At 39.9% G+C, this 22,659-nt stretch overlaps 2 protein-coding genes across 2 annotated transcripts in view; one reads left to right on the top strand and one right to left on the bottom strand.

Annotated features, from left to right (window-relative positions):
- Positions 1-1,249: 1,249 nt before the first annotated feature.
- On the bottom strand, positions 1,250-7,426 carry LOC5516085 (sel1-repeat-containing protein YbeQ). The gene is made up of 11 exons (XM_048726887.1): positions 7,109-7,426; positions 5,387-5,542; positions 4,942-4,998; positions 4,772-4,873; positions 4,448-4,527; positions 3,791-3,865; positions 3,637-3,679; positions 3,204-3,284; positions 2,357-2,464; positions 2,034-2,158; positions 1,250-1,513 (listed from the first exon to the last, which is right to left on the bottom strand). Exons 1-11 carry the CDS (start codon positions 7,389-7,391, stop codon positions 1,349-1,351), a joined length of 1,275 nt encoding a protein of 424 aa, XP_048582844.1. The 5' UTR covers positions 7,392-7,426; the 3' UTR covers positions 1,250-1,348.
- A 154-nt stretch (positions 7,427-7,580) lies between these two features.
- Positions 7,581-22,659, top strand: part of LOC5516080 (leucine-zipper-like transcriptional regulator 1) — a 20,337-nt gene continuing 5,258 nt past the window's right edge. Inside the window, exons 1-17 of the mRNA XM_048726886.1 lie at positions 7,581-7,988; positions 8,993-9,055; positions 9,816-9,872; positions 10,842-10,933; positions 11,021-11,117; positions 11,650-11,788; positions 12,407-12,546; positions 13,475-13,621; positions 18,244-18,298; positions 18,366-18,476; positions 18,611-18,703; positions 19,185-19,277; positions 19,533-19,647; positions 20,209-20,267; positions 20,385-20,501; positions 20,937-21,062; positions 21,166-21,205. Of these exons, the coding sequence (XP_048582843.1) occupies positions 7,837-7,988; positions 8,993-9,055; positions 9,816-9,872; positions 10,842-10,933; positions 11,021-11,117; positions 11,650-11,788; positions 12,407-12,546; positions 13,475-13,621; positions 18,244-18,298; positions 18,366-18,476; positions 18,611-18,703; positions 19,185-19,277; positions 19,533-19,647; positions 20,209-20,267; positions 20,385-20,501; positions 20,937-21,062; positions 21,166-21,205 (1,696 nt within the window). The 5' untranslated portion in view covers positions 7,581-7,836. The remainder of the gene's footprint in view (positions 7,989-8,992; positions 9,056-9,815; positions 9,873-10,841; positions 10,934-11,020; positions 11,118-11,649; positions 11,789-12,406; positions 12,547-13,474; positions 13,622-18,243; positions 18,299-18,365; positions 18,477-18,610; positions 18,704-19,184; positions 19,278-19,532; positions 19,648-20,208; positions 20,268-20,384; positions 20,502-20,936; positions 21,063-21,165; positions 21,206-22,659) is intronic.

Genomic DNA, 22,659 nt, shown 5'->3' with positions numbered 1-22,659 from the left:
CTGTCATCCTCGATCTGAAATAGGACTTCAGTCGTCGGTGGCACTGAACGACATAATATGTTTGGAAATCATCTGTAGACTATAATGATAAAGAAAATTATAGTTTTTACCCTCATCAAATATACAGTATAAAACTACGTACATAAAAATGAATGAGTAAACATTTGATTCCCCCCCACCTCGTTATGCAAATAAGATCGCCAAAGTTTTATGCACTCCAGTGACTGCAGGCCTATAGGCTGCGTACGCCCCTGCTAGAAGCTAACATTCCATCACCAGTATTCCATGATCTCGTTTCCGGCCCTAAAAAATACCCGAATCCCGCTCAACTCCTTGTCCGTTTGTACCATTAGCAAGTGGACGAATATCACTCATCACAATAAATAGCTCACGAGGTAGGGAAATAGCTCTCTCGAACCTGGTAGTCTAGGACACGAGGTAGGGAAATAGCTCTCTCGAACCTGGTAGTCTAGGACATGAGGTAGGGAAATAGCTCTCTCGAACCTGGTAGTCTAGGACACGAGGTAGGGAAATAGCTCTCTCGAACCTGGTAGTCTAGGACACGAGGTAGGGAAATAGCTCTCTCGAACCTGGTAGTCTAGGACACGAGGTAGGGAAATAGCTCTCTCGAACCTGGTAGTCTAGGACACGAGGTAGGGAAATAGCTCTCTTGAACCTGGTAGTCTAGGACACGAGGTAGGGAAATAGCTCTCTCGAACCTGGTAGTCTAGGACACGAGGTAGGGAAATAGCTCTCTCGAACCTGGTAGTCTAGGACACGAGGTAGGGAAATAGCTCTCTCGAACCTGGTAGTCTAGGACACGAGGTAGGGAAATAGCTCTCTCGAACCTGGTAGTCTAGGACACGAGGTAGGGAAATAGCTCTCTTGAACCTGGTAGTCTAGGACAGGAGGTAGGGAAATAGCTCTCTTGAACCTGGTAGTCTAGGACACGAGGTAGGGAAATAGCTCTCTCGAACCTGGTAGTCTAGGACACGAGGTAGGGAAATAGCTCTCTCGAACCTGGTAGTCTAGGACACGAGGTAGGGAAATAGCTCTCTCGAACCTGGTAGTCTAGGACACGAGGTAGGGAAATAGCTCTCTCGAACCTGGTAGTCTAGGACACGAGGTAGGAAATAGCTCTCTCGAACCTGGTAGTCTAGGACACGAGGTAGGGAAATAGCTCTCTCGAACCTGGTAGTCTAGGACTCACACGCTGGTATTTTTTTCCTTAAAATAGTTTCCAATCGTGTTTCAAAATTAGAAATGGTTCTATTTATTAAACAGCTTTTCCCTAACTGGGCCATGAATCCTTGATACCTATTGTACAATAACTACTAACTATTAATGTTTAGCTATTCTTATCATCATCTTTCCCTTTAAGTTCGCTTTCTAGTTCCTCTAGTAGAAGTTTAGCATTGGGATTTGTTCTTGAAGCTTGTTGATATAACTCTTGTGCTTTTAGCAAGTTTTTCTCGACTCCAAGTCCATTGTAGTACATATTACCCAGGTTAATCTGGAATTGAGACAAAAAAAATAAGAGAAATACAATGGCAAAACTTGTGAAACATATGTCCTTTTTTAAGGCCACACAAAAAAATTTCGTATCCGGTAGTCTCTCGAATCCAGAATTTGTGCCACAATTTTTTTTACGTTTACACGAAACAGCAAGACATAGACATCCAATCGAGCCATACATCGAAAGTTGTCATCGGGAAACCCTTTCACAGTGTCGCACTGAATCCTTATTTTGAGATAAGAAGAAAAAAAAAATATAAAAACCGCCCCCCCTAAAAAAAAATGCTCTCTAGTAAGAAATCGCGACCAAGAAACGTAATATGTTTTATGTGGCCTAAACGGAAAAAAATGATGCAGTGTTCATTGGGATTTTGCATTCTAAGAAGAAGAACTTATTCAGGGCTTGAAATCTCAAGCACTTTTATTTTTGCCTTTCCTTTGACGCAATGTGATACACAGATGGATAAGGGTCCCAACATAACATTTGATAGTCTAAGACCCTTTGCACCTTGTCTCACCTGTGCTAACTCAAAGCCCTGCTGAGCAGCCAATTGGAAATACTCTGCAGCTAGTTTCATGTCAAGCTGCACCCCACGTCCAGCAAAATAATGCACCCCTACATTATACTGGGCACTGGCGTATCCTAGAAAATAAATATATATTATTAATATAATCCAGGCACGGCATCATAGCTACAATAGAAACGTTTCTTTGAGAGGGAAAGCCTTTTATATTTTGCCAGGCAGATACAGTTCAAGTTATCAGGTGTAGATCCCCTGACCCATGCTAGCTACAGTAACGCAGACTTGTGCAGCCATGGAATGAAGGCCTATTATCTCACCCTGATCGGCTGCTTTTTTGTGAAACTCGAATGACTTGCAACTGTCTTCTTGAACTCCAACACCATGGCTGTAACAGTATGCCACAGCCATGAGGGCTGATATGTCTCCTGCAATAACATTGTCACAGAACATCATTAATAATAAAATTAGCCATTTAAATTAATAGATAACAATACACATGATCCTCTTACAACAAATAACTTGCACAAGAACACACCAACATAAACATAAGTAATAAAATTAGAATTCAGTTTTGTCAATCAGTTTCAGTTTTTCAGATTAATCTTTGTTTATCAAGGGCAACATACGGTTTTCTAACATATGGCCCTGGGTTAGTAAGCACTGTCACTGGGGGTGGTCACTGCCAGAGGGTTTATTGCGTCCCCAGTGGTTCTTTTACGTCCCTTTGGTTCAGGTTAGTGTAGTGCAGCTTGAAGAGATGTGACTTCCAGTTTAGTGTCCTCCGAGAAGACTGGAAACACGGGAGAATAATTTCAACTCACTTGTGACACAAATTCGAATCAAGGCAGGAACCCAGAAAAATCCACAGTCAAAGCCACGATTCGAACCTGGCCCACAGTGGTGAGAGGCTGACGCGCTAACACACTAGGCCACCCGTGCTTCGACAATCCACAATCTCAGACAGTTTTCCTTGAGCATAGATGGAGAGCAATCCAAAGTCACAAACCTGGGACAAGCCTGAACTGATAGATATATGAAAAATAGAAATGGCATCCTATGAATGCCAAGTGTTTGCATAAAAATTTTTTTTCATGTTTGAACAATATTTTGCTCCAAATTGTATTTTATGATCTACATTTAATTATTATTACCTTCTTTTATTACCTTTATCTGCTCCTTCTTTGAAAATCTGAAAAGCTTTTTCAGGGTTTTCCTCTACACCCTGACCTGTTCTATACATGTTTCCTGAAACAGATGACGGATGCAACTTAAATATTCAAAGCATATGATCCCCTACATCTATCTAGTGGCCATCCAGGGGACTGAGCCAAGTGAATGGCAGAGGTTGCAGCGGCTTAGCCAGGATTTTTAACAGGAGGGGGCCCAAAAGAGACTTTCAAGGCATTTTCTACTATATTTTAGATAATGTCTCATTAATTAACTGTATTTTTGGCTGCTAAAAAGGGGGGGCCCTAGGCCACACCCTGGCTATGCCCCTGGGTTGGGGGGTGGGGAGACAAGCTAGAGTTGTTACTAAGGGGCCAATAAACTTATAATTGGGACTGTAAAATAGGAAGAAGTATTTCCTCAAACTTACCCAATTGGCTATAGGCAGGCAGAATACCATTCTTTGCACTTAGCTAAAAATAAAATATAAAAGGTGAGAGGGAATACACTCTTGATAAACTAATTCAATAACTCTAACAAATTAATAAATTACGTCAAAACACACATGGAAATGGTATGCTTACCTCAAATAGTTCCAATGCAATCTTGAAGTTCTGATCCACACCAACACCAGCATAATGCAACTGGCCTAAACTGAACTTTTATATAAAGAATAGAATAAGATAAAGATTCACAAGTGAGCAAACAATCTGCTGACATGGCAAGGAAATAATTTTACAACATTAGAGGCATCAGTGGAAAGTTATGATCAGAATGTTGCTTACTTTCAAGTCCAGAAAAATGGATAATATAAGGGGGAAAGGAGGGCAGGGGGGTGGTGAATCCAAGCCAATTTGAACAACAAAAAATGTCATGATAATACCTTATATCATAAGGGGTAGTTGGAAAAAAATTGAGAGCCTCCCACCCTACCCTATTGCAATAAACACTGAACGGCAATACACGTGGGTCAACTGTTCCAGGGTCACAACAGATTGGAGTAAGTATTGTCTATGTTGTGCTATAATGAATAATATTTTGATGCCCCCTCTTTTCTTTCCCCACAAATCTTGAAGTCCAGTGATTGGGCAAGGAAAATGTTCACTCTATCCTTCCCCCCTTTCCACTTATATACAAAGACTGACCAAGGCTGCCCTAAGATGCACTTGATTTCAGAGGGTATTTCATTGCAAGGAGTGAGGTATTTGGTTGCCTGAACTGAAAATTGTCCTTGTGGTTACCTGTGCAAACGGGTGACCCTTTTCTGCAAGCTCTTTGAACATTTTTCCTGCCTCTATTGGATCCGGACTGACACCCTCGCCTTACAGAGAAAACAGAGAAAGCAGTCTTATTATACTGTATTTCAATATAAATAAGAATAAATATTAATAAATCACAAGCATCTCTTTGTGTTGTCAAAACTAGATTCTCGATACAATTTAACTAATAGCAAGAGACACTTAATCATAACACTTTGTTATGGTCAACAGCACCTATATTTCGGCTGTGTACAACAGCCTTCCTCAGGGTGATAGAAAAGAAGAGCTGGAGCTTGTAATACCTACCTAATTGCAGGAGCTTGGCATATGTGTACTTTGCATCAGTGTTGCCGGCCAAGCTAGCAAATCGGAAAAGAGGAGCAGACATTGCAATAGCATCCTCACCAACTGTGTCCACAAACATACAAACATCAGCACAGTACATCTCAAATTCTCAATATTTATAGGCAACTTACCAATGGATGAAAGACCAAAGACGGTGGCAGCAAGCTCATATACCAGTTTATCAGGCACTGAAATTAGGAGTATTTGATAAAACTTTTCAATTTCTATAAATTTACAAGGAGATGTGAACCTTGTGGTTGGTGAGTGTATAGCATGGAGTCGGATCCAAGGAATAAGGAGCTATTGCGCTTTTATTGTAGCTGGCATGCAAAAACTACTGTAGATTAAATGCAAGCCACAAACAAGTTTGAACCAGTTAAACAGAAGAAGAATCTAATTATATAAGAATTTTATTTTTTATGCTTGGTTTTAAGTATGAAAAAAATTCTATCATTACACTTGCTCATTACGTCCTGGTGAAAACTAGCATTTTATTTTTTTTACAAATGAAAACAGAGTGTTACATTTAGTACTATTTGCTTGCCTGGCCATATATTTCATTAGATTAAAACTTACATTTGTCTGTCATTTCCTTGACAGCATCAATATTTGCTGTTTTCTCTCTGACTTGCATCAGTTTATTGAGAATGGCTATTTGGCTCTGGATAACATCATCTTTATGACCTTTATTTGCCAAGCTCTCCTGGACAAGCCTGGGAATACTTTTATAATCTGCAGAGTTAAAGCAATAGTTTCAACCAGAATACAGAACTGAGTGGGAAAACAGTTATCTTAAAACACAACACTTAGTAAGGCATAAATGCCAGAGAACACAATTAAGTGGAGCATAGAGAAGGACTATCTAAAGGGTGTTGGGACATATCTCTTTACTTAGCGAAATTTTATTATTTGGCAGAATTCAAAACTAATAAGTTACTTTGTAGGCACCACCCTCACAAAAATGTTTAAACTTTAACAGCTTAAATTATAGAATTTTTCTGTTGTGAAGTCGTGTGATGATGTCATCGCTTGATGACGTCATTAAAAATTAGGTATTCGTAAACAATGATGCCAAGCCTAAATTCAATCCATTTCACAAATGTTTGGCGGATCTATTGTGTCTGGAAGTTTTTGTAAAATTGTTACCATGCATGTGAAAATCACTAACCTTCCCTGTATCCACTTGTCATTTACCCCCCCCCCCCCCCTTATGGTCCCAGTGAGGAGTTGGTTAAAATGGTGAGTACTTTTGAACAACAAGAATCTGTCCTGAGGGGGTGGTGGTGGAATTGACAGTTTTTGACTCAAACAAAAAAATGACCCAAGAGCACTGGCTCATTACAGATGGCTTATCGTCAAGTAGTTGTACCCTGAGGGGTTACGAAACTTGACTGGAGTTTTTCCTAAGGGGGTGGTTGCTTTTATCAGTTTTGTTCAGGGTTAAAACCAAATCCCCACCCTTCTCTAGGACCATGGAGGTGGGGTTTTAAATGACTTGTGTAATATTTCACTGGCTTGTGTGATTCTTACAGAATCAGAATCTCCAGTTCCATTTGCCTAGGGACAAGTGCCAGATCCAATTTACTCACCGGCAAAGCCCTACTTGTAGGTTAGGGGCAAAAATGAAATTGCAATCAAAGGTAAATGGGAGAAGTGAATGGAAATTATACTTAACAATTAGACTACGAGTTCGAGATTTCTCTGAGTCAAAAGATAGTCAACAAGGGGCGTATGTGACTCATAGAAAACGAGGACGCATAGTCTAATTGTTTTAGTATCTACTTGCATACTTTCTTCGAATAACTGATGATTTTAATAAAAATTTATGTTGTTTTTGCGAAAAACTCAGTTTTTTCGCTACTCGCTATCTATCGCTCAATAGATAGTGAGTACGGTAGCCAATCAAATTGCAGGATTCGTGATAGTATGTGAGTAGATTTATACTAATTAGCAATAAAAAGAATATTGTATCAGCTGCTAGGGGGACTGAAGATATATTATTCAGAATATGTTTTCAGATAGTTGGGAGGGGGCTGTCCCATAGGAGGCCTGTGTTGTAGGGGCACAATACAAAAACATTAAGAAAATATCGGGGGCACAGCCACGCCACTACAGATCATTTTCTCGTATATTTTTTTTCAAATATTGGGGGGGGGCACATGCCCCCACTGCCCCACCCCCTGCTACGGCCCTCGGGGGAGGGGGGGGGGAGGGGGGTTCAACTAACCTATGCGGAGGAAGGGGAATGCGGGCAAAGATAATAAAAAAGTTGGAGTTAATGGTCACAGTAACGCTTGCCTAAAACCTGCTCTTTGTCGATGCTTGAGTCATTTGCTCGTGAAAAAGTTGTAATACTCCTTTGACATGTCACAATGTAGGCGTCGTGAATTCCATGGTTTGTGATCCACGTCTTTGCTTTTGAATACCTGACAGCCTGGGCCTTTTCGTATAAAACAGTGCGAACACAATATTGCCTTAATGGACCATTACTTTGTAAAGTTTCCCATTGAGCAAGGCGCCGTATGCCCGAAAATAGCGCTTTATTTCGTAAGTGCAAAACCCGGCTCAACCGAGCCGCCATTTTGTCTAAATCTCGTACCAGCTTCCCTCAGATAACGGTCGGAGGACAAAATTTCTAACGCCACATTTGATTGGCTTTTTAGCTCAAAAACAAATGACGTCATGCTGATGTTGTTTCTAACATCGATTTCAATTGGACAAGTTATAAAAAGAACCAATAGAAAGGCTTGTTATAAATGCCAAACTCGTATAAACCGGGGCAGGTTGTCAAATCGGAAATCGAGAGAAACGAGGAAGAGAAGATGTGATGTGTTAAATAGAAGCTCTCGAAAATCTCATAACCACCCAAATGGGCTCAGTCCTCTCGAGTTCCGTTTACTACTTTTGAAGTTGTGTTAGCTACAAGTCTTCTAAAATGACCAAAACGTGAGACCATTTCACTGGGGCTCGTTCCTTCTGCATCTATTACAGATAAAGGTATCTTCTACGGTACAACTACTGCAAGTATGAGCAACATCAAGGCATCAAATCAGAGGCCAGCCTTCAAGATGGAAGACGCAGCTGAAGTGATTGACACACTGTCGCTGGATTTTGGTCCATTTGAGAAATCTAACCGATGGAAAAAAATGCCGGATTGTGACGAGTTTGTGGGAGCAAAGTGAGTCAAATACGTATGTAAATGGAACAAGAAAAAGGCAGATAAGTTGGGGGTTTCTTTAACCATTATTGTAGGGGAGATGCAAATAGTGGGTACAGATTGTTTCTTAATATTCACTCCACTCCTTATGCACTTGTCAATTGAACCCCCTACCCCCCCCCCCCCCCCCCCCCCCCCATGGTCCCGGGCAAGGGTGGGGGATTAGTCTTTGACCCTGTACAAAATAGAGAAAAGCCTCACCCCCTTGCAGTCAAATGCCCCTACCCCTCGGGATGCAAACTATAGGCAATTACCTGAGAACAATTCATCTGAAATAAGCCTTTATCTTTCAAAGCCAGTACACTTCAGTGGGTACATTTGTACTAAAAACTATGAAAATGATAGTTACCAAAATAATGGGAAAATATCTTCATCTGGCATTAGTTACCATTTCAAATTGTTTTTTAACATTTCACCATACAGCTTGCCACATGCTGATACATGGAATTGCTTGCTACAGAAGACAAAGAGTCTCAAACCAGAAACTGACATGACTTTTGCAAAATATATTTGTGATGTTATTCATTTGTCCCCAAGCCATCATAGTGGGGACAAGTCTTGGGGTCAAAAACTGTTAATTTCCCCACTCCCTCGGGATTAATTCTTGTTCAAAAGTGCTCTAAACCCCATATTATCCCCACACTTCCCTGGGTGGGGGTTTCAAATGATTAGTGCATTATCACTTTATACATACATATATATATATATATATATATATATATATATATATATATATATATATATATATATATATATTATTTGACTCACAGTCCCGAACCCTTCTTTAGAGCCATGTCAATGTCTAACCCCTCCACCCTCTGTCAATACTATTTGGAAATGTTTGTTCAAAGCATGCTGGTTTTATTGCCACTCCCAAATAAGTACCTACTCTTGAATTATGCCCTCCTTCCCATGCCTACGTGACCAGACTAATTAAGTGGCCCTCTCTCCCCTTTGATCCCCAGGCGGAGCAAGCATACCATTGTGGCATGGAGTGATGCACTGTACGTCTTTGGGGGTGATAATGGGTAAGAAAATGGTGATTTGTTTTATAAGCCTGATACTTGCATAGCAAATAATTATACATAATGAGCAGACTGTATCAAATCAGGGAAGTGTATAAGGAGATGGAATCGCAACTGAATATACTGTATTAAAGGTGAATGGTGCACTCTGATTGGCTACGGCAGTTTGAAATGTTTGTTTCGCGCCTTTCACTACAAGCATCAGTACACATTTTGCCGTGAACACTACCTCTAACAAGCCCTGATTTTCAGATGTAGAAGCTTTAGGTATCTTGCTATCGACCTATTTTGTTATTTGTGTGTAAAGTATCAAAATTCAACAAGCAATACACAGATTTTGATGCTCTGTAGGACCCAAACATAGAATGTGTGATTGAAATTGTTTAATTTGTGCAGTTGCAATCCCATCTCCTTACACTTCCCTGATCAAATGACAGGTAGTTTTTCTATTCATCTGTAGACAGTACACTATCTCAATGTATTGTTCTTTGAGCCAAGTCTTGATTTTATCACTAAATATTTTAATTTTAAGCATGGATTACTGTTACAAGTCTTATAAATCAAATAATCAATTACCAATAGTGACCATGTACATTCACATTCATTAGTATTGTAAGAGCTACACTGTCGCTGAAAATGGTAGCAAAGACCAATGTCAAACCTGCCCAAACCAAAGTTACCGTACTTGTGCTTATTGTACCAATCTCATTGACATTTTCTTGCCCTTTTATGTCTAATGGCTTGAATCCATTTTATACTGCAGTAAAAGAATGCTGAATGACATGTTGAGATTTGACATCAAGGAGTGCTCTTGGAGCAGGTGAGTCAGTTTCTAGTTTTTACAATAACAACATCAAAAACAACAAACAAACAAACAACAGCAGCAGGGGCAGATCTAGAGGGCCATGAGTTAGAGCAAGGTGGTGAAGAGGGGGTTCTCATCATGAATCACGAATTTAAAATAAGAAGCTTTCAAGAACCATGGTTTTAACTTTTGCTTTGCTCCTGAATATATGATTTAATATACATAGATCAATGCTGCAGTTGATCCACTCCTCAGTTAAACTTACAAACAATGATATCAAAGTTTACTTCTATATATTAATGTATGAATGGCGAAAAAAACTGTTACAATCGATGCAGAGTGATTGTACTACAGCTCCTGTCAAGTTGAGCACTGTTTTGCAGTCACTCTCTTTACATGAATTTCGTGATTTAATAATTATCGGTGTCTACGGTTACATTTTACGAATTTAGCCATGCGAAATCACGAGTCACAAAAGTAAAAGTACCCCAATCACGGAACACGAAAGAGTACTCGAACATGATTCAAGAATTTATTTTTAGGCTTTTCACGAATTACGAATTTAATTTTAAGCCAATCACGAATCAAGAAAATACTCTTCATCACCCTGTGAGAATACTTAGCCAAGTCACCCTCTTGGAATAATAAGAATTGTATTTTATCTTGTTGTATACAGTCTATCTAATAGTATTAGATCAGAAACTATCAAAGAATCGAAGACTTTTGGTAAAAACACATTATTTGTCAATTTTTCCACAGTGAGGAATATGTAATCTATTGTATATCTTGAGTGTTATCTGTCCTGACACTGGGTGTATCTAATCTAGCTTCAAATTACAATAGCAATAAATAAACATTATCATTAATTTTTTTGTTTGTTTTGTATAGAACGATTGTCTGATAACTTATGTCCATCCCCCTTTATGAAATTCTGAATCTGCTCTTGAGCAAGAGCTTATTATGTATCATTTGTGTGCTTGACAGGGCCGTCACCAAGGGGGCCCCTCCTGCTCCACGGTACCACCATTCAGCCGTGATATATGGACAGAGCATGTTGATCTTTGGTGGTTACACAGGTAACAGAGACAATTCTGATGCTCTAATACTTTTAGCAATATCAGTATATTATTACCTGAGATATAAACCTTATTTATTTGTTTTAGGTGACCTTTATTCCAACTCAAACTTACAAAATAAGAATGATCTATTTGAATACCGCTTTAATGCTGGGCAGTGGATTGAATGGAATGTTGAAGGCAGGTCAGTAACAGTAACTAAAGGAGATATATAACAAAACTGATGAATGTACACCTCAATATTTCTGCATTGTTACATAAATTATTTATTCACTCACTCACCCATTCACTCGCTTGCTGGCTCACTCACTCTCTCACTCACTCACTCACTCACTCTTTCTCTCACTCACTCACTCACTCACTCACTCACTCACTCACTCACTCACTCACTCACTCACTCACTCACTCACCCAACAATCATCCTACTTATTATTTATTCACTCACTCACCCACTCACTTGTTCGCTCGCTCGCTCGCTCACTGACTCACTCTCTCACTCTCTCACTCACTCACTCACTCACTCACTCACTCACTCACTCACTCACTCACTCACTCACTCACTCACTCACTCACTCACTCACTCACTTACTCACTCTCTCACTCTCTCACTCACTCACTCACTCACTCACTCACTCACTCACTCACTCACTTACTTACTCACTTACTCACCCAACAATCATCCTACTTAGCAATTATTGGTTTTTCTTTCCTATTAGGCTGCCACCTGCAAGATCAGCTCATGGGGCTGCCATTTACAGAGATACTCTGTGGATATTTGCAGGATATGATGGCAATAAAAGGCTGAATGACATGTGGATAATACAGCTATCTGATGCTAATCCTCACTGGCAAGAGGTAGTATCAGGTTCTTTTTAGTATTCAATATCTCAATCAGACGCCTTCTGTTTTGCAGTGAGAGCTCAGTTCTTCCCTATTATTTTCTAATTCAAAATAGATTCAAAGTTCTCCCAAGCAGAATTTTAAGTTCACATAGTTGTAAGTAAGCACATCAGTCAAAATGTTCTAATCAGCTTGCTTGTGATGAGGAAAAATCATCACTGGAGGAAACATCATTATGCACCTTAGTAGAACTACATATACCATATAGCAGACAAACTGAAGGAGTGGTCCATGTTTATAGCATGCATATATTCAGTCCTGTAAGCCAGCGGATGGTATGTGATAAAGGTTTCCGTAGGACAGCGGAAAGCCACACATGGCAAGCATGACAACATTTACCCAGTGATTCCTTTGATGTGGAAGGGGGAGGGGGAAAATTCAGGCTTTTCAGAGGTGTGGTGGGGCAGGGCCTGCTCAATGCTCCCTTTGCCCTCATACTAGCCACAACCCTGGATAAATACATGAATCAGCTCCTCACATGCTTTGATACACTCTAGCTCTATTTGTGGGTTATTTGTGTATTAACACTGTCAATTAACCACTACTTTAACACACTATGATGTTGCTGTGCAGGTACAGCAGTATGGAGATCGCCCACCAACATGTTGTAACTTTCCTGTCGCCGTGGCGAGAGACAGCATGTTTGTTTTCTCAGGGCAAAGTGGTGCCAAAATTACCAATGATATGTTCCAATTTAGCTTCAAAGAAAACAGGTCAGAATAAATAAATAATAATAATAATATAGCAGTTTTGAGCTTAATAAGAGAGTGTTTTTTAATTACACCGAAGAGGGGAGGGAAAGATATTGAGGGGAGGCTCCGAAAATGTTTAGCCACCAAATGGGGTGGCTCCGAAAAAAACCCGTCCTCTAAAGGGGGGCTCTAAATTTTTTAGGAGCCATACTTTTCAGCTTTAAGATTTTGCTGATGTGATCTAGTTTGTAGCACAAATATAGATTGAATATTAAGCCAAGTGACCATTTTTTAATACTTTTGTCTTTATAAAACCATAGTATAGATTCTTCAGCTTTCAGTAGATGAAAGTTGGATTCACTGATCCAGCTTTCAGTATACAACAGTTGGATTTACCAATACTGTTTATTATTAGTTAACAGATAATTAGTTAACTGACCATGTGACTTTTTCTTTGCCACCCTGCAACCCAACCCTACACCATTTTACATGATTCTACATGCAAAAAAATTATGAAATTGTGAAGGCCAAACCTAAAGCTGGAAGAAGAGATGTCAGACTCTGAAATAATGATAAATTGACTGGATCAGCAACTTGGACAAGGAGGGCAACTTCGCAGTATTCATTTTCCAGATTTAAAGACTTTTTGTTTTTTGAGGTTTTAAGGGGGGGGGACTGAAAATTTTGGGGTTCTGAAAGGGGAGGCACTAAAAAAAAGTTTGCAATGAAAGGAGGGCTCTGAGTTTTAAGGTGTCTTGAGAGTAAATATCTCCCCCCCCCCCCCCTTCGGTGTATTTAATGAACACTCCTTAAGAGCAGTTCTATTTTAAGTTGGTGGCTGAATAATAGAGGTACTATGCTGTACTACGTTTCTAGCAATAATCAACACATCCTTCATTCCAATTATTGGTATTGGAAAATTTGTTGATATGTCTTCTCTTTTTTTTAGATGGAGTCTCATTCCTGCTGCACACTTACTGCGAGGATCCGCCCCTCCCCCTCAACGCCGCTATGGGCATACTATGGTTGCATATGACAGGCATCTCTATGTGTATGGGGGTGTTGCAGATAATGCACTGCCAGCTGACCTACACAGGTACCAAACAGATCATTATGCAAGGGCATAATCAGTCCTGTATCCAGGGGGTGGGGATGTGGAGTTCCGTCCCATTAGGATAGAGTTTCGTAATGTTTGGGAGCTGAAATATTATCTTCTGGTGCTCCCCTTTGAGAAGCACTAGATACACCCCTGGTAGCTACCTACCTTTGGATAATCTCTCTAAAAAGCAAATGAAATATCGCCTGAGTAACTCTAATTTTGAAGGTTAGCTTTATTCTGAAAATTGCCCATTAATGCTTCTTTCATTGATAGATAAGTGGGAACATGCGTGTGCTCTAGGCCACAAGCAAACAGTTAATACATGGCTATGACTTTGGACCCTTTGTTAAATTTCTACAGGGCTTCTGGAATTACGCGCTTGTGCGGAAGCGCCTAATTTGGCTTTTTTCGCGTAATCCGCGTAATCCACAAATTTCCACGTAATCCCGCGTAATTTGGCTAAATTTTGAAAAACAAAACATTTAATTGCACAGCTGATGTGTTCTTTTAGGGTTCTTACCTCTATTTCTCGTAAAAAAAAGAGAGATATTCTTCATAAGAGTGCGATGTTTCGAACTGAATTTTACGGAGCCCGGGAAGCGACGTTTGAAAAACCTACTGCAATTTTATTTCGTGCGTCGTGAGGACGTTTTCAATTTCTCGTGTCTTTTTTTTTTTGTGAGTTTTGTGTTTTTTTTCGTGAGTTTTAATATTTTTTCGTGAGTTTTACTTAATTTTTTCGTTAGTTAATTTTTTTCGTGAGTTTCATTTTTTTTCGAGAGTTTTATTTTTTTCGTGAGTTTTATCTTTTTTTAGTTATGGCCTTACTTTCCAATGTACATCCAGTGACACAATAATTCACCATAAATAAAGTACCTACCTGGGTTCTACCCATTTCTAACCAGTATAATTTAAGGTGGCCCGTGGGTAATTATTTCAGAAATGCAGCTTTGGAATAATTACCCGCGGGCCACTTTAAGGCAAGAACACTGTATCAAAAAAACGCTTTTCCATTGGTACTATGGTACGTAGCGTTCTTCAATGTTTTGTTCTCTGAAGGATATGCAGCATTATTTTGTATGTTTGTGAGGTAAATAAGATCATAGCATACTTCCAAATTTAGTCGGATTTCTTGTGAGAGTGTTAACACATTTTCATTCATGAATATTGAAAATCAGCAAGCGTAGTGGGCCTACAAGGAATTGTTTTGGATTTCAAAGCGTCTTCAGAATGAATCGTAATTAGAAAGTTTCACGTTCGCTGTCTGAATTCTTTACGAGCGCAATTAGGAGAGAGGCTAAGGGAAAAGGTAAAAAGAGGTACCCTCAGGCTAGACCCAATTTAGGGAGGGGTGGGGGGGGGGGTTGACAGCAGCCTACCACCTAGAATTAGAAAAAAATGTATTAAAAATTCAAATACAAATTTTAAATAGCTCTTAGTTATGAAACTAAATTCGACGAGAACCACATCAAACAATTCCCATCATTTTATCTAATGCTCTTAGATTTTGAACAGCACTCTTACAAAGAAAAGTAAGGTGTTCAAAATCAGAGGGGGTGTGGGATATCAGACGGTGACCGTCACCTCCTTTATCCAAATTGCAAGTGTTTTAATCTGCTCCCTAATATGCTTCGTTGCACACAAGAATTTTAAGAAACAAACGCTGCGTTTCCATGTGGTAACAATATTTATTTTAGAAAGAACAAAATCACGTTAAGCTTGTCTGACATTTTCCCTAACACAATGCTGCGTTAAGAAGGCCCGGAACCATGTGCAAAAACTTTTGGGTCCAACTGGAACGCAAATACCGACAAAATGTAATGGAGTATCTTCTATCAGTAAAACAAAGTGGCCTACTTAAGTGAAGAAAGTAAGAATAGTCTATTTCCATAGGCTGCGGTAACAATGTACAACAAATTACTCGCGTCTGTGCGGAATGATTTAAACTGGAGAACAGCAGAAAGTTACATTATTCTTTCAATCTCTTGGATAAGAGTAAGATACAAAGCTCGTGCATCATTGCCATTTTCTTGCATTCTTAATCCTTCTTCCCTCATGATCAGTTCAGCAAGTTCAGTAAAGTTGGGTGATGAATTTTGGGGCAAGTCATGGCAGCAAAGTTCTCTGGCAACATCTAAATTATCGGCGTCAACATTAAACCTGCATTCTTGACCTCCTGTCATCTCGGGATAGTGGTAAAGAAAGCAGGGTCGACCAGGAGGGGAACTGTTGCTTCTTGTTGAGGGTCGAATACGATGGGTATTCCACAGGCTTGCTACACTTTGAAGTTCGCGTTGGAGCACTCCCATGTAACAAAACTTTAGACTCTCTACGTGTACAGCATCCGCGTCACAAAAAAGACCCCTGTCTCTTAAATCCTTGAAATGTTGTATCCACCACTCAGATGAACCCTTTCTTAATTGTCCCCACCACGCCTCGATCCTCCGATTAGAAACCGATCGTCCATAAAGGAAACTTTTTTCTCCTGACCAACTATCTTCGGCTTCATCCCGTAAAAAGCGCTGAATAGCAACTACTTTGCCATTCTCAGTACCCATATCTCCACGGACAATTGTTGCCGTACCTCCTACACTTTCAACACAGTCTAGAAAATAACTTGCTACGACACCCGGATTGTTATTTGTACGTCCAACTTCTAGCCACATGATTCTTCTCGAGTAATCGTCGATGCAGCCATGTATGCAAAATCCGTAAGGCTTAAGCTTATCTTAACCATCCAATGCCAAATGAAGTTCGCCCCTTTAGCATGATACTGCCGTCGTTGAAGTCTGTTTCTCGAGCGTCTCTCCACGCCATCCGGATCTAATATGAGTAATGCGTTCCTCACAAATTCTTTGCTAACAGACAGTTGATGGTCAACTATTAGTTTCTGCCACATAGTTCGGTACCTGACAATGCTACCGCTTCCTTTAAGCTCGTCCTCAGTTGTCTTGATTATGTCATCGAAGTCACTGAAACGCCGTCTTCCGAGGCTTTGCTTTGCCAAAATTCTTTTAATCTGTCTTCCGCTAAGCTGAATTCCATGGTCAAACAGCAAACAACTGGAAATTCCCTTGCAGCTGAAGCCCATGTGAAAATATTCCTTTATAAAACCGTCGCGGATATTTCTCAGTGCAGCAGCCATGTTGCACGTTTACGTCTATATAATGCTTTTTTCCACCTATCCCATGACCCACCACGTGACCTACAACAGAAACTCGCTAAAAAAATTAAAACTCATAAAAAATATTTAAACTCACAAAAAAAATTAAAACTCACGAAAAAATGAAACTCACGAAAAAAAATAAAACTCAAGAAAAAAATAAAACTCACGAAAAAAATGAAACTCACGAAAAAAAATTAAAACTCACGAAAAAAAAATAAACTCACGAAAAAAAAAAGACACAAAATTGAAACCTAGTCCTCACGACGCGAAAAGTATACCGCACGAAAAATAAATTTGCAGTAGGTTTTTCAAATGTCCCTTCCCGGGCTCCGTAGAATTTCGAAAACAAATAAAATGACTAGGCGTTCTTTGCTAAACCGCGAAGGCCTAGGACTAATAATAAAATACCTTTTTTTAATTGGCTGGTAGCTAGGAGCCAATGAAAACATGCCTAAGATATTTTCACGAAAAAAAACCCACCTTTTCAAGTTATTTCGTACTTTCCTTCAGTACAAAATGTAGTTTGGGCGTAACAGTTGATATTCCGTGTAATTTAGCGCGTAATTCAGTAAAGAATCCTGCAAAATTTTGATTTTTAAAGAAAAATGTATTGCAAACCCCGCGTAATTTAGCGCGTAATGATTGATTTTCCGCGTAATTTAGCAAAGAATCCCGCGTAATTCCAGAAGCCCTGTTTCTACAGTGGAACCCCCTTAATATGGACACTCGGTGCTTTCATAAGTGTCTGTATAATCAAGATGTCCGTATTAAGTTGGCTGCCCTAAAACATGTCAAGAATGCATTCTAAACTCTCAGAACACATTCTACAGCAACACAACATGTTTCATATTGAAATTTTAATCTTTTAAACTCAAGTATCAAGTAACATTTGGATAAAGTACTTTGCGAACTAGTGACATGTTCCGGTTATTTCTTTTTTTCTCAAATTCATAGTGACAACAAAACTGTACTTGCGATTGCCAATTTCAACTCAATTAGTCTAACTGAATCCGTTATACAGTAATTCAACAAAGATTGTGAAACTCTGCTCGGAAGGCATTTTCAAGGACCCTGAAGTCTTTGACTTTGCTCTGAACTGATACTTCTAGTTTCCAGTTGAACCAAACTGACTGGACATCTGATAAAGCCTTTAAAAGAGCATTGGCTCAAATTCCTTTTGTCGGTAAAGCAGGGTGAATTTTGTATGAAAAATTTCTTTCGGGACACATAAAAGTGACTGTTGTCCGTATTGATTTTGTGGGGACTTTGAATACTGTCCAGAAAAACAGGGTATCTGTATTAAAAGAGTATCCATAAAGTTGGGTTCCAATGTATTAAGGAAGGTCAATCATGCCATAACCTATCAGCGATCTGCTATCACCAAGTTAATATAGGTGAGCAGACTGATAGACTTTTCAACAGTGACCAAAACTCCTATCATTCATTATTTTAGGTTTGACTTAGATGATCAAACATGGGACATAGTTCAGCCTTCATCTGACAACCAGGTGTGTACAGAATGCTGTGGCGCATATTGCAGTATTGTGTTTAGCTGACTGATCTTGTCCATTTCAGCTGCCGACAGGGCGTCTCTTCCATGCAGGGGTCAGGATAGATGATGCATTTTTTATCTTTGGTGGAACAATTGATAACAACGTCAGAAGTGGCGAGCTTTATAGATTTCAGGTACTTAAATGTTAGAATGTTGCCTTGATTTTGCTTACAATTTCATTTGCCAAAGAAAATGTTTAATAAGTATGTTGTATGGAATATTAAACCTTGTCATGTTTAATTTTGTACTTTTTATACTATTATTATAGCTTGTAAGCTACCCTCGATGCACCCTCCGAGATGATTTTGGTCGACTCCTGGGCAGTCAACAGTTTTGTGACATGGTCTTTGTTGTTGGTGAGGTACGACCATACGCATTAATATCACGTTGTTTTGTGACATGGTCTTTGTTTTTGGAGAGGTACGAACATACGCATTAATATCACATTGTTTTGTGACATGGTCTTTGTTGTTGGAGAGGTATGACCATACGCATTAATATCACGTTGTTTTGTGACATGGTCTTTGTTGTTGGAGAGGTACGACCATACGCATTAATATCACATTGTTTTGTGACATGGTCTTTGTTTTTGGAGAGGTACGAACATACGCATTAATATCACGTTGTTTTGTGACATGGTCTTTGTTGTTGGAGAGGTACGACCATACGCATTAATATCACATTGTTTTGTGACATGGTCTTTGTTGTTGGAGAGGTACGACCATACGCATTAATATCACATTGTTTTGTGACATGGTCTTTGTTGTTGGAGAGGTACGAACATACGCATTAATATCACGTTCTTATTATTAAATTAATCTTAATTGAAATTCTTTTTAAAGGATGACAAAATTTTCCCTGCACACACTGCTCTTGTTGCTGCCAGGTCACCATGGCTACGAAGACATCTCTTGCACCTGAAGGAAACTATACAGGTAGTTTTGCACTTGCCAATCTTAAAATTGAATTTTTATTGAGGGGTGGGTCCAGAAGTTCTAGAAAGGGTGGAGGAGGAGGGGCAAAGCAAGAGTTTCAAGAAAGAGGCCAGGGTTATTGTTTTTCAGTGGATTTCCTTATATTTCTTGTAATTTCTAAGCCAAATGTCTGAAAATAGGGGGGCGTGGGACCTCGTCCGCCCCTAGATCCAACCCCGTTATTTCCCCAAAGCTCATCCAAATGTGGGATTTCAGGGCTCAGGTGAGGAGGAAGGCCAGATAGAAATCAGACTGCATGATGCACATCCAAGAGCTTTTGAGATAACTCTGCACTACATGTACACGGACAGCATCTATTCTCTTGTCAAAGGTATGGTGCAGGGCTTTCATTTACTTTCAGAGTAGGCGGTGGAGGTTGATAAGTAGGGGGTGGATTTTTGTTGTTGTTGTTCAAATAAAACTTATGTCGACTTTTTAAAAAAAGTAGCCGGCGCTCGATGGAAAATAGCCGGTGCTTCCGCCGGCCGCCAGGGCCTAATGAAACCCCTGTGGTGAAATGGCATAGAACTCAGGAGGGTTTTTATTGACAACATCTCACCTTTCAGTCACAAGTTGAATGTTGTGAAGTGTATAAGCTGAAATGTTTTATGCAATAGGTAATAGTTGACTTTAAAGACACAAAGTACCGTGTTATGAAGCACAGAGTTTTGTTTTATGTAATTGGCAAATTTAGTGACTGTAAATGAACCATTACCCCTCAACACACACCCCTGACAACACACACTTGACTTGAAGGAGAAATGTAAGAATAATAATTGTAAACAAAATCCTGTCATCTGGCTTAATCATTTTTTTGACATCCTTACAAGATTACCCACACAGACATATGACTGATTATAGATGAATTTTTTGATGAAGTTTTTACTTTCAGATGTAAATGGCTCTGAAGCCATCAGTCTGATGATGGATGTCTATGGCCTTGCTGTCAAGGTACCGTGTCCCTTTCCCTAAACCTTCACCTATCATGTCCAATAGCTATATAACTTACAGCTGCCTACTATCAGATGTATTCGCCTAAAATATGGTTCAACTATTGTTCATCACTAGCTTGAGATTGGATCATTTGAGCACCTGTGTGTGCAGTACATAGAGGCTTCCATCACACAGGACAATGTACTGGTGGCTCTTGAGCGGGCTGCTAGGTTACAGCTTGAGTCACTCAAGGTATGGGCCAATGTTCAAAGGGTGGGGGTCTCAGCTATAAAAAGGGGAGGGTGTGGAAAGCATCTTTCTGGGCTAGCATGTCTTGTACATACATATAAACCCATCTTAAATTCTAATCCTAATGAATGGACATTTTCCTTTCTTGCTCTCTCTCCTTCGTTGTTGTTGGGAATCATGAGTGGGCCAGTTTGTTAGTGCATAGAGTATGGGGCCTCTTATCTCTGCTCAAATGTGCAATTCTGGGTCAAGACATGGATAGTATCTTTCTGATTCTTGTCTCTGAATTTGACTTGTTGAATTTACCGGTGATCTTACTAAAAACTTGTGTTCCTACGTAATAGGATTCTAAATGTGAAGCACTTAGAACATAGTTTATACTGTACAAGCACTATATAAATGCTTTATCTTTCTTGTTGTTGTTGTTGTTGTTTCCAGGAGTTTTGTCTTCGATTTATTGTAAGAGAGGCCAATTACAGCAGCATTATCATGAGTAAAGAATTTGAGTCTGTACCACGTGACCTTATGGTAGACATCATCCGACGGAGACAAGCGCACCCACAGGTCAGAGTTACCCACCAACTTGCCACAGATTCAGAATCTTAGACCTAGACCTACATATCAATTCCTTGGTTTATCCTAATCAACATTATACATTTTTCTTCAGACTGCTGCAATGACTCCCAGTGATAAATCAAACCACCCAGGTATGAACTACCTTCCCTCATGATGTTTAAAAAAAAACCTTGCAAAAACGGATCTGCTATTTATCTATAAGTATCCTCTGTGGGTATACTCACCTGCGCTTCACATTCAACTATGAGTATCCTCTGTGGGTATACTCACCTGCGCTTCACATTCAACTATGAGTATCCTCTGTGGGTATACTCACCTGCGCTTCACATTCAACTATGAGTATCCTCTGTGGGTATACTCACCTGCGCTTCACATTCAACTATAAGTATCCTCTGTGGGTATACTCACCTGCGCTTCACATTCAACTATGAGTATCCTCTGTGGGTATACTCACCTGCGCTTCAAATTCAACTATGAGTATCCTCTGTGGGTATACTCACCTGCGCTTCACATTCAACTATAAGTATCCTCTGTGGGTATACTCACCTGCGCTTCACATTCAACTATGAGTATCCTCTGTGGGTATACTCACCTGCGCTTCACATTCAACTATGAGTATCCTCTGTGGGTATACTCACCTGCGCTTCACATTCAACTATAAGTATCATCTGTGCTGTCTGTGGGTATGCTCACCTGCGCTTCACATTCAACTATGAGTATCCTCTGTGGGTATACTCACCTGCTCTTCACATTCAACTATAAGTATCCTCTGTGCTGTCTGTGGGTATACTCACCTGCTCTTCACATTCAACTATAAGTATCCTCTGTGCTGTCTGTGGGTATACTCACCTGCTCTTCACATTCAACTATAAGTATCCTCTGTGCTGTCTGTGGGTATACTCACCTGCGCTTCACATTCAACTATGAGTATCCTCTGTGGGTATGCTCACCTGCGCTTCACATTCAACTATAAGTATCCTCTGTGCTGTCTGTGGGTATGCTCACCTGCGCTTCACATTCAACTATAAGTATCCTCTGTGCTGTCTGTGGGTATGCTCACCTGCGCTTCACATTCAACTATGAGTATCCTCTGTGGGTATACTCACCTGCGCTTCACATTCAACTATGAGTATCCTCTGTGGGTATACTCACCTGCGCTTCACATTCAACTATGAGTATCCTCTGTGGGTATACTCACCTGCGCTTCAAATTCAACTATGAGTATCCTCTGTGGGTATACTCACCTGCGCTTCAAATTCAACTATGAGTATCCTCTGTGGGTATACTCACCTGCGCTTCACATTCAACTATAAGTATCCTCTGTGGGTATACTCACCTGCGCTTCACATTCAACTATAAGTATCCTCTGTGGGTATACTCACCTGCGCTTCACATTCAACTATGAGTATCCTCTGTGGGTATACTCAACTGCGCTTCACATTCAACTATGAGTATCCTCTGTGCTGTCTGTGGGTATACTCACCTGCGCTTCACATTCAACTAAATTACCTGTCAGTAGGAATACAGTATCCCATTGCAGTTTACAATCACTAGAGTGTTTCAGTTAGCCTGTAAAAACTACAGC

This window comes from Nematostella vectensis, chromosome 4, assembly GCF_932526225.1.
Source record: "Nematostella vectensis chromosome 4, jaNemVect1.1, whole genome shotgun sequence".
NCBI classification, from domain to species: Eukaryota; Metazoa; Cnidaria; class Anthozoa; order Actiniaria; family Edwardsiidae; genus Nematostella; species Nematostella vectensis.
This window is presented reverse-complemented; position numbering and strand designations above follow the sequence as displayed.

Bases quoted from the DNA above. Each gene is read 5' to 3' on its own strand.
- LOC5516085 (XM_048726887.1), bottom strand. From the start codon at position 7,391: ATGGCGGCTCGGTTGAGCCGGGTTTTGCACTTACGAAATAAAGCGCTA. The intron at 5,543-7,108 runs GCAAGCGTTACT...TTAACTCTGCAG, and splicing joins CGACAAAGAGCAGGTTTTAG to ATTATAAAAGTATTCCCAGG. The intron at 4,528-4,771 runs GTAGGTATTACA...TTTCTCTGTAAG, and splicing joins TGCCAAGCTCCTGCAATTAG to GCGAGGGTGTCAGTCCGGAT.